This window comes from Vombatus ursinus, unplaced genomic scaffold, assembly GCF_900497805.2.
Source record: "Vombatus ursinus unplaced genomic scaffold, bare-nosed wombat genome assembly UNPS02007284.1, whole genome shotgun sequence".
Lineage (NCBI taxonomy): Eukaryota > Metazoa > Chordata > Mammalia > Diprotodontia > Vombatidae > Vombatus > Vombatus ursinus.
The window spans coordinates 20,239,035-20,251,245 of record NW_020947062.1 but is presented as its reverse complement, the minus strand read 5'-3'; the positions used below and the strand labels follow the sequence as shown (position 1 = coordinate 20,251,245).

General features: G+C 36.7%; 1 protein-coding gene across 1 annotated transcript in view; it reads left to right on the top strand.

The window, feature by feature from the left end:
- The window catches only part of CDKL3 (cyclin dependent kinase like 3), an 80,485-nt gene extending 69,289 nt beyond the window's left edge, over nt 1-11,196 (top strand). The window contains exons 11-13 of the mRNA XM_027849184.1: nt 819-981; nt 1,842-1,939; nt 11,111-11,196. Of these exons, the coding sequence (XP_027704985.1) occupies nt 819-981; nt 1,842-1,939; nt 11,111-11,155 (306 nt within the window). The 3' untranslated portion in view covers nt 11,156-11,196. The remainder of the gene's footprint in view (nt 1-818; nt 982-1,841; nt 1,940-11,110) is intronic.
- Nucleotides 11,197-12,211: the final 1,015 nt, after the last annotated feature.

The following is a 12,211-nucleotide window of genomic DNA, read 5'->3' as shown; positions in this document are numbered from 1 at the left end:
TTTTGATTTTAAATTAAATTTTCTCCCTGGGATTTAAGTCCTCAACAGAGTCAACGTTTCTTGTCTGACTTAACTATTTAATATTTGGCTTCAGGAAAGTCTTTACATCTCTAAAGATCATTAAACCTGATCCACCTTTTCCTCCTCCTCCTCCTCCTCCTCCTTTTTTTTTTTTGTGAAACAAGTGACTTGTAAATATATAGCACTTTCAGGTCAGCTCTTTTTTGTTTTCCCTCGCTAAAAATGTTACTAACTGGATTTCATATAATAGTTACTTACAAAAAAATTTTAATTAGAAAAAATAACAAAATGCACAATCTCATTTTATAACACATAGGAAAATCTGCCTATTCAGAATTGAAGATTTGTACAATGATGAAATGTAAACAATGGAACTTAAAAATAGAAGTTTCTGACTTCTGAATAGTCATACATGTATAATTTTTCATGCCTATTATGGTTCTTTCACATTAAAAAATATCCTTTTCTCATAATGCTTAGTATACTGAAACCTTAGTTTCTAAAATATTTATTGGATTTAGAACTGCTTTACATTTCCCTGTATCCTTTTTAAACTTTTTCCCTTATCCTTTTCCTCTTTATCCATTCCTGACCATATCTTCTTCACATATAGTCATAAAATATGATAATAAATAATAAAGATCCTCTTTGGACTGATTTGAGAATAAAGAACCAACTGTTTTATATGATTTTCATTCGGTCTCATATGGAAACAGAAGACTAACTTGGGGTCTTTTCTCATCTTGTCATTCTGTGAGTAATTACACACACATATTTTTGTTGTTGTTATTGTTTAGAATCAAACAGAGAAGGGCATACTTCATGAGCGAACAGCTCAAAATGATCAAATAGCAAATGGGAACAAAAAGAAACTGAATCTTTTAAGGAATGACAAGAAAGAGATACATTTCCCAGAGCTACCTTTCACAATACAATCAAAGGAGATGAAAGGAATGGAAGGTATAAATTTGTTGCTTAGATTTGTACAGATTCAAATGGCATTATTTATAAGACTTTTTTTTAAACTAAAACCTTAATTTTGATGTGTTGTTTGTGGGAAAAAATTATAAACTGTCAAGAGATTCAAACTTACATGAGTTTCTAATTGGTGGGATTTTGTTATGTTTAAATGTGATTTAGTATATTCTCTCGTTGAGCATATATTTAAAAGGGAGTTAGGAAAAGCTTTAAATGATGGAATTCTTATTAAATCATTGCTTTTACTACTGAGTATGGCAAGGTATATCACTGAGTTGTTAGAATATTGGTCTAGGTCTAGGTTCTTACCTAGGTTTTTATTTATCATATGACTTGGAACAAATGACCCTACTCAGATTCCCTCACATAGTGAAGGGAATACAATATTTACTTCATACATTCAAGAAGTGCTCTAAGAATTAATGACTTAAGGTCTCTAACAAGCATTGAATTTATGAATGAAATGTGGTGCCTTACATGTAGTATTATTTTATTTAGTTAAAAAACAGTGACATCTGGTGAAAAGTTTCTGTAATAGCAGTAATGTTATGCTTGGATAGTACACAAGGAAACACGTTCCTGAACTGCGTATTTAAGAATTTGGCTCAGAACCTAAAAAGGAATATCCAGTATCTTATATTTGGTAGCATATTGACTTTCTAGCAAAATAATTGGGATATTTATCATTAGGACTTACAATTAGGTTTTAATACCTTGTAGTAAACCAACTGAAAGTAAAGGACGTTTATGTGCATTAGAATTTGCTAGCAAAACCCATGAGAAGGAAAAAAACATTCAGACTAGGAATTATAAATAGTAATGATTCTGTCTCTTTATAAAAGTTAAACAGATAAAGGTGCTGAAGAGGGAACCAAAGAAAACTGATACATCTAAAATACCAACTTTACTTAATGTGGATCAAAATCAGGAAAAACCAGAGGTAAAACTATTCTGTACATAGTTATTAGTAAGAAATTCTTGTTGAGTATCTTAATTCAGTGTATACATTTGGTCAGTCGAGCTAGAATACTCAATTGCATATTTGAGTATTTTCAGTCTTGACTCAGTGTCAGTTCAATCAGCCCAGCTAGAAAGTTGGATAAAAATGTCAAATCCTAAATTCTTTTAAAGCTGGAAACTGATCATCATCATTATCTTGGCTTAATAATTCCTCCACTAAAACTTTACTCTAATGCCCCATTGTGATGTGGAGGTAACCCTGGGTTCTCAAAGGTTCTGCCAATGAATCACAAACTCCGGTAGGCCCTGCAGTGCAAGGAAGACTTTGAATATGGGTTGGTGACAGATTATATGTCATTGTCTGAAGACCAGTCTAGCTAAGTGTCAGAGTGGCTCTTTACCAGAGTGGCTACCAAGTGATGAATTGTGGGAAACTACAATAGTTCATAGAGACCATTTGGTAAGGTGTGGGAGGAGTTGGTGGAAGAAGTACTCACACTGATAAAATAGTAGATCCTTTAAGTATCAAAGGATAGTAAGTTATTGACACAGTTCCTACTGTTACATAGCAATTTCCAGCCACAATTAAAACCAAAATGATTAGATTTATATGGATTTTGTGGTATCCAGGGAAAACAGCATATTGAAACTTACAGACACACACATAGTCAGATAAGTGACATTAGGGGAAATGTGGAACAGTGTAAATTATGATTGGCCTCTCCCTGGGCACATTTGTTAAAGAAACAAAGTTTGTCATTGTTAACTCTCTCCCCTCCTCTTCCTCCTCCTGTTTATAATCAAACCCTAATCTCTTCCCCACCTTAATGCTTAACAAGTATTCCATTCTCACAGAAGAATTTTTTCCTAGTTCAGTATTTTCCCATGAAATATCCTGCAAAAAGGTATTTGAGTTTTATTTGATGATACATGAAGACTGAAAAGCCTTCTAAACCTTAAGGAATGAATCTTTCAGGGTGGAAGATAATGGGAGAGATATTTTGAGGGCAGAGGGCTCTACCTGGTAGCTCTCAAATCACATCAACTTCCTTGTATAGGCAGATGTCTCCATTTCTATTGTACCTACTTAAACAAGCAAAACTTGGACTCTGGGGGCAGCTAGGTGGCACAGTGGATAGAGCACTGGCCTTGGAGTCAGGAGGATCTGAGTTCAAATCCAGCCTCAGACACATAACACTCACTAGCCACACAGGTTCTCTGGGCAAGTCACTTAACCCCAGTTACCTCACCAAAACAAAAACAAACAAACAAAAAAAAAAAACTTGGATTCTCCTTATAGGATCTTGTCTCCCTTCAAAGCTCCACAGGCATATCCTTGTATTGTTTGTGGATTTTTGATGAAGAGTAAACACATTTAACACAGTCATCCTACTTTTCCAGAGACTAGACTGTTCCAACCTAACTTCCTAATGTAATACTATTTCTCCACACCTTATTGATTTTCTAGAATTAGATTGAACATTCTTTGTGTTATTTATCAAATATGAGAATCTATAGTTATTTGTTTTGTTAATTTAGGATTTTACAGAAAAGTTCCTTAGCCTAATCACTTTGTGGAGCATTAGTATAGTAGGAAAAGTATTTCAGCAAATAATTCAGATAAATTAAATATAGTTTCTTTGTCTTTCCCATGGAAAACAGTCACACATGCTTTGCTGAGGGTCAGACCAGTATCCTAACACCTCAGTACCCAAGAGAGGTCCAGTCCAGGATAAATCTGTACATTCTAGTTTATTTGGGGTAAATCTAATTGTTTTATTACAGTTTGTGGTTGCTATATAGACTCATCATCCTATGGGATGCCTTAACTTGTCCAGGGCTATTTTATGAAAGGAGCATATTTCCCATGATTGTTCTAGATTAGCCTAAGATATCTTCCACACAGCTGTTATTGTTAGACTCATATCTGAGGTGTTTTCTCTCTAAATTGTGCATCCAGGTTGGTCAGAGAAAACCTTGATCAATTGAGTGCTCCCCACCTACTTGATGAGGTTATTGGGCATGAGCATTTAGCAGAAAGGGGCATCTTCAATGGAGATAATGCATTATGGCCTTTTGCTGAGGAATGGGTGCTTTGCTGAGATGACTGAGAAATTCCTGTTTGGCCCTTATGATGATAGGGGTTGTATCAAAGATAATCAGCAGCTTCAAGTCAGGAGGATCTGCCTACTCTGTGGTCTATGAGAGCAAAGGGAAATGGTTACACCCACCTCTTTTGGGCTTTTCTTTTGGGGGACTTTTCCAGCACCCTTTCTCTTTTAAACTTCTGGGAAGGAGAGAAGGTATTTCTCTTTCCTCACTCAGTGACATTGGTGGCTTTCTTGTGAAGCATATGCCAATGGCAATTGGCTTATACTTGTTCAGGTAAGCCTGAGCTAGGACCTGGGGTCCCTATTGCCTTCTTCAGTCTATTTCCTTCCCTTAACATAGGTCAGCAGCCAGCAATCCTGAGAAGCAGATATTTCTACTCTTTTTGGTAATTTTGTGGATAAAGAGTTTCAGAATTCCAATTTCAAGTATCAGCTAGAGCGAGAATGGCTTCTCAAAGGAGTCACAAAGGACCACAAAGATCATTCTGTAGCTTAAGGACTAAAGAAAGCCAGGAGATTTGGATTTTGTGAATTGCTCAGATATTATAGGGAGGTGAATGTGAAATGTTTGTGCAGCCATCCCACAAAGGATCTATACCTTTGGGTGGTAGTATAATGAGTGTAATAGACCCAAAAGAATTGGGGAAAACCTTTTTGTCTCGCTCTTCTTATAGACCACAAATGGGTGACTCCTCTTATCTTTATTAGCCAATTATCTTTGGCACAACTTCTCAAGTCACAGGGATCGATCAAGAATCACAGTGTCATCCCAGTAAAGCATATGTCCCTCAACAAGAGGCCAGAGCATATGTCCAGCTCCATCAGAGGTATCCCTTTCTGACAGATTCATACCCTGTAATCTCATCAAGTGGACTAGGGGGACTCAATTCAACTCCTCTCTATACCCTTCCCCTAGGTAAATATTTGCTGTCCTAGTAAATCAAACTAGAGTGCTTTTAGTCACTTTTTCATATTTCCAATTCTGAATAACACTCTGGGAAGCCTGGGAGGCTCAGATATTGTTTTTCCAATGCCTTCTACTAAAGAGTCTCAGCAGATTTCAAATGACCCGGTTGTTAAATGCCTCCTAAGTGCCATGCAAAAATTCCTAGCAATGTCTATTCAGCACAATTCTTACTCCCCAAATTAAGTCTTTTGTGAGAGCCCAGACCTACCATAGCTGGAGGCCTGGAGATTGCACTCATTCCCAAATATATAGTTATGCCAACCACATAAGTTGGCATAGGTTACCACCTATCTTACTGCTTAAAGGGTCTATTCCAACCCAGAACAATTGGGAATGAACAAAATTAAAATAAACAGTTAACCATAGCAAAAGCAAAAAACAAAAAGGAAAAGGAAAAATATAAACAAGCTGCTTCCTCAGTGGGGAAAAATCTAGTCCTAAATCAGTTCCCAGAGCCTGTGCAGTTCTTCCATTAGGGATTAGAAGCGTGGGGTTAACTATAAGTCACCCTTATCCTAAGGTGACAAACCAAACTGTTCTGGGTAAAAATTCTTGCCATGGAGTTCTTTAGTATAGAGGGTAACTAATAAATGCCTGTAATGGATCTTTCTAATAACTAGGACAATCCAGATGAAGGTCCTGATGAACATTTCTCCAGTGACATTTTACAAATGCATAGGACACCTAAAAATTTCTCCCAAGGATCCCAGCAAAAGCATAGGCATTCCAAATGGAGGTACAAACTTAGTCCATCCTACTAAAAAAGCCAACCCCAAAAGAAATCAAACTCAGAAAAGTCCCAAAGATATATGTAACTCTACAAAGGGATTAAGCACTTGGGAATTAATTGGAACTAAGCCTCCACATCTTTTGAGTTCTGTTTAAGGTACTCAAAGAGCTCCAAAAAAGAAGGGCCCCAAAGAGGTGAGTGGAGCCATTTTCTTTTGCTCTTCTTAGAGACCACAGAGCAGGTAGCCCTTCCTGATTCACAGATTTCAGTCATATTTGATGTACCCCCCCCCCCACAGGGACCAATCAGGAAGTGTCCTAATGCCCAAGAGACCTCCCTAGGGGAAGGGGCTCTAGGCTCATCTAGACCCAGATTCATACTGGAAGGGCCTGACCCCAAATGGGGCTAAGGTTTCTCTTTCATTCTGGATCTGCCCCCTACCCTAGGATAAAACTCTCAAACAGATTTAGGAATGCTTTATGTCTAAGGTTTCCTCAAAATGTGGCAACATTGTCCCTTTTAGAAAAAGCAGTCTCTATAAATATTTATGTGTGTATATATATATGTGGGGGAGTGGTGGTATAGAACAGAGTTTATTTCCTCTGCCCCAGCAAATGCTTAAGATACAAAAGACTCACAGGCATATATAATAAGTACAGAAAACATACAGCATCTCAAACAGCAAATTACAGTCCCCCAAAAGATAAAGGCCCTTTATTGACTGGCTGCACAGATATTTCCCATTCACCTCAGACCTGAACTGTTTGAACAATTTAGAAGGTCCAGACTTCCTGGCCAGCCAGAGCGTTGACTTGTTTAGTCCTTCAGCCACAGGATGATCTAAGTGATGACCCTCTTTTCTTCTGGGAAGTTATTCTCTCTCTAGTCAGCTGATGCCTGAATCTGGAACCGTGGAGCTCTCACCCCAGGAGGTTACCACTAAGATTAGAAGAATCTTCTTTTCAGGATTGCTGGTTGCTGGCCTGTGCTCAGGGAAGGAAACAGGCAGAAAGCATCGAGGGACCCCAGGTCCTGTCTCAGGCCACCCTGGCAAGCATAAGCTGATCACTATTATCATATACTTTTCTTTTCTTTTTTTTAAATTCAGTTTTATTTTTAGCACCAAATCTCTCCCATCCACTACCTCCTTCCCTTCCTCTGCCTCCCCTCCGCCTTGAGAAAACAAGAAAAACAATCCCCTTCTCTAGCCTTGTTCGAAGTCCAAGGGAAAAAAAGTGCTCAAAGAGGTCCAAAAAAGAAGGGCCCCAAAGAAGTGGATGGAGCCATTTTCCTTTGCTCTTCTTAGAGACCACAGAGTGGGTAGCCCTTCCTGATTCACAGATTTCAGTCTTATTTGATGCACCACCACCACCACCCCCACAGGGACCAATCAGGAATGTCTGTGTTATCTCAGCAAAGTGCACGTCCTTCAGCAAGAGACCAGAGATTAGGTCCAACTTTACTGGAAGGGCTCAGTTGATCAGAATTTCCCCTGTTCAGTCCCCTGCTACAGGTGGAACAAGAGACGTTGTTGGTAGAAATCTTTTTAGTTTTCTCCAAAAAAATTCAAACTGGTTTTAAACATTGAAACAGGTGTCTTTTATTACATAATATTTTATTTGTGATAAGTTCAATTTTGCACATTTTTTGAATGGTGGATAAATTAAGGGTTGTATGGAATTAAGGTGCAACAAATTAGTGGTGAGATGCATGTGTTTATAACACCTTGGATCAATAATGTTCCACAGAACTAAACTTTTATACCTTTCAAAAGAGGAGACAGGAGCACCTAGGTGGCACAGTGGATAGAGCACTATCCCTGAAGTCAGGACGACCTGTGTTCAAACGCGACCTCAGATGCTTGCTAGCTGTGTAACCCTAGGCAAGTCACTTAACCCTGATTGCCTCAAAAAAAAAAAAAAAAAAGAGACAAAGTTTTCAAAAGTGTCTGTCATTTCTCTAATGAGTCTAAACAGGAGTGAGAGGGAAGGAGAATCCTTTTTACCTTCCATGATTTGGAAACCCTGAAAGAATAATTATTTTTTTTTAAGTGACCTTGAAACAAGTTGTAGTTTTACTTCAGAGTCAGAAGTCACTGATGTAAGTTGTAGTTTATTTGCACTGCACTTCAAAAGGCAGTTCCAAGTGACTGACTGCATTTGTACCAGCAGCAGGGCTATTTCCATTGGCTATTTCCAAAAGCTTTTAATAAATTAATGTTGAAATTAAGAAAATATAAGAAATTTGGAAACGTTTAGATCTGTAGTTTGTCATTTTAGAGAAGGGAGTATGACATGCTTTTTGGACCTTCCTTCCCTCTTCTCCTTCTCCCCCTGAGAAAGAATGATAATTTGTTCTATTCCTGGCTCTTATCTGGTCTTCCTTGAATCACCTAATCATGTTCCCCATCTATAAAATGCAAATTATAACCAAATATTTGGCCCTAGAGATATGGGCATGTATGGAGGTGCATTAACTCTCTCAGGTTACTAAATGAGTATTGAAGTGCCATGGGCCCTAGGACCTGAAAATCTTTATGTGCTTTCTTAGGCACCTGACTATGGAGTGACAGGGGAGAGGAAGTCTAGAACCCATAGTAATCTTAAATTATATTTGATAAGGGTAAAGACAACATTTTGTTCATCACTTTTAATTATCTTGTTCAGTTTAAATCAACACACATTTATTAAGCACCTGCTATCCACACAGCACTGTATTAGGAGATCAGGAGATAAAGATAAAAAAATTATACAATCTCTGCCCTCAAGGAACATATAGTCTCTGTGCAATAACCCGCAAGTGCAAGGTAATTTTTAAAATTTCTCTTTGGCTGTCTTCAACTGGCCAAAGAATCAATATTCTCTCAATTAAGGGCCTGTTTATATTTAGTTTTTAGAATACAGGAATTGCACAAACTAAAAGGAAGAAGAACCTGCCAGATGTAGAGTAGAAAATGCAGCAGCTGAGATCTCAGGGAATTCCAGTATGGTTAAAAAAATCATTTTCTATAAACATTACACACACACAGATGCTGACTAGAGAATTCTACAGATATATCATAGTCCCTGTATCGTTATGTATATATTTACCAAAATTTGTTTGAAAATTTACTGATCAATAAATTATTCGTATTTTCCTAATTTGAACATTAATTTATTAAAAACTGCTTGACAGGTGCATCTTAATAAAAAAAAACTGCACCTTACATTAAGTTACAGGATTTGATTTGATCATCTGTCTTCTCAACTTTGTCTTATTGGTGGTCATATTTAGCTTTGGTTCAGGCCTTTAGTAATGAGGAAGAAAATGTTCCTGAATTCTTGATAAGGTAAGATCATTATTTCTGGAAGCATCAAATACTGCTGAGCAAAACAATAGAATTGACAAGCATGGAGCACAGTTTTTGTTTCTGCACATGAAGATACTAGAACAGCACTTAAACACACGGCAGATTTTAAGTGATAGCAATGTAGGAAAACACAAATGAACACAGTTCTGGAGTCTCCTGGCCCTACCAGCATGCTCATCATTTAGTAGAATATAAATAATTTAACAATAATGCATCCAGGGTTTCAACAGCAGATAATTTCCATTCTTACCCCTGGTCCTTACTAGCTTGGTTTTTAATTTTAGGGAGGACAAGCCCATTGTGAGGGGAAGAATTTGAAGAGGAACAGATTTTTCTCATAGTAGTGCCTTTGTATCCAAATAACCCTAAAAATCAGGAGTTTGGCAATCTTAATATGTACTTTATGTACAATAGAAATGTTATGTGAGCTGTGAAGACAGCCAGCCATCTGAATAATACCAGCCAACTCTTTCTGTTTTCTTAGCAAAATAGTCACTTTTCTACTTTCTCCTTCAGAAGAGCTCTCTTGATGTGATGTTTTGAAATGGAGTTATAATGTCACCTTCTGTTTTCCTGCTTTTTTACTTATTGTGATTACTCAGTAGGACACAATTCTCTTATCCAAATACTACATAGTATTAATGATGATTTCTGCCCTTTGATAATCTCACAACCTTAAGAGTTAAATTCTATTTTAGGTTATTCAGGCTTACTGAAGTACTTGTAAGTACTTAGTAAATATCTGACCCATTGTTCTTAAAAAAAAAATCCAAAATAACACATGCATTACCATTATCATGGATTAAAATATATTCTGGTGTTCAGTAATAAAAATGAGTAAAATATCTGAAATGATATGTACAAAATCTTAATGAAATTCCATTATTATCTTAAATACCTCCCAGTAATTCAAAGTTATGAATGATTTTCCCTTTGACTACATATAATTTTCACATTATGCAAAATTCCATCCCTACTCCATATAGTAACTCCTATAAAATATTATTAAAATTCAGAGGATCACCAAAAAAGCAAGACTACATCATTTCCTAAAGCATAATAAAATCATCTCTGATATTTTTTCAGAACTATATCTGATTCTTTAAGTAGATAATTGAGATTCAGGATGTCTCTCAGTATATAAAAATTTAAAGATGGAGAGAACTAGTAAGAATCAGTGCTGATTGCATTAGATCACGGAGACACTTTGAAAGCAATGGCATGTATGAAAGTACTTGTCCCTGTTTCTCCTGACCCTGTTTTGTCACTAACTGATAAGTCAAGGGGGAAGAGTACCATATGTTTAATGAGTGGCAGGTAATTTGCCTTTTCAGAGACTTGAAAGGCCTAGTTTTAGACCCACTTGTTTATTGTATACCCTTCTATGGCTGACACTGGGTTATCTTCTTTATTCTGTGGTGTAGATCAACCTACATAAAAATGATGCGTAACAAATAGTAATTAGTCTCTTGAATTTATTCATTAAGCAGTTCATAAGCAATGTGTAAGCTTATAAAAAGGAATTGTCATGTGTTTCCTTGCCTTGTTGAAAATGTAAATGAAAGAATTTTGCATTCACAAAATAATCTAAAAAAAATCACATAGGAAAACAGTTTAATTCAGTGCTGCTTTATGATCTCTTCAACTAAAAGCTTTTGTTAGGATTAATAATAACTTAAATCATGTAAATGGTATGCCCTTCCAAATAGGCATATTCTTAGCCTCAGCTGCCAGACAGACATTCTATCCTTGGAAAATTAAGGTTATTCAAAGGAAATACACAGTGGTATGAGTCTGCCACCCAAATGCCCACATCTTTACCATGTGCAAAAATCATAGGATCAGGTATCTTTACTGGTTGTAGTAACTATTACTACAGTTTTACTGTAGTAAAAGTTACTACAACTTCACTTCTCAATTATGGGTGTGATAATTAAAGATGTGAGGATTCTTTTTCATTTAAAAAAATGTTATGTTGCAATTTTAAATCCTAGGTACAAAGATCCTTGGCAATTTTTAAAGATGACTGGCTAGAGTGACTGCCAAAGAACGAAGACTTGCATAAGTTATTGCCTGATACAACCTTTTACTGATTTTCTTCCCTTTTAGTTCAAGATCTAAGTCTCAGAAAAGCTTAGAACCCTGTATCGACGTGATTTCATTCCCTTATTGTATAAATAGGATCTTGTCCTGAAATTGCTGTTGATCTAAAAACCATAATGTAAATGTGTCGTCATACTTTGCCAATACATGATAAAATGTGACGTAATACTAAAGACTGTACTTCATAGGACTGAATGTAATTTTATTGAAAGGGACTTTTAAAAAGGTAATGGTAAGGTAAACTTATTTGGGTTGACTTTTAATACATCAATTTGCAATTGTAAACATGATAATTGTATTTAAAACTAATAGTTTCCCAAAGAAACTATGGTAGGTTTAACCCTAGATACTTCATTTTGAATGAAGCAAGTGGTTGAAGTAATTAGCTGTTTGTATCCACAACGAAAAAATGTCCACTGGAGGACAAATTTAAAATATTGCACAAGTGTAATGTGGTATTTGTATAGATTATATCATCTCGGGTTGCTAAAACATATAGTCATGGACACTCTTAAGTTGTGTCTACTTCATTCTTTCAGGCCTTGTCCCAGCAACGTACCAAGGGTTGGAACTTCAGGAAGTATAAAACAATATATCAGGTTCCACAGCTTTAAAAGAAAGAAAGAGGGGCAGCTAGGTAGCACAGTGGATAGAGCACCGGCCTTGGAGTCAGGAGGACTCCAGTTCAAATTCGGCCTCAGATATTTAACACTAGCTGTGTGACTCTGGGCAAGTCACCTAACCCCAACTGCCTCAAAAAAAAAAAAGAAAAAAAAGAAAGTTATTACATTAGAAAACCCACTTTTTGGGGGCAGCTAGGTGGTGCAGTGGATAGAGCACTGGCCCTACAGTCAGGAGGACCTGAGTTCAAATACGATTTCAGACCAGACACTTGGCACTTAGTAGCTGTGTGACCCTCGGCAAGTCACTTAACCTCATTGCCTAGCAAAAAAAAAAAAAGGAGAGAGAGAGAGAAAAGAAAACCCATTATA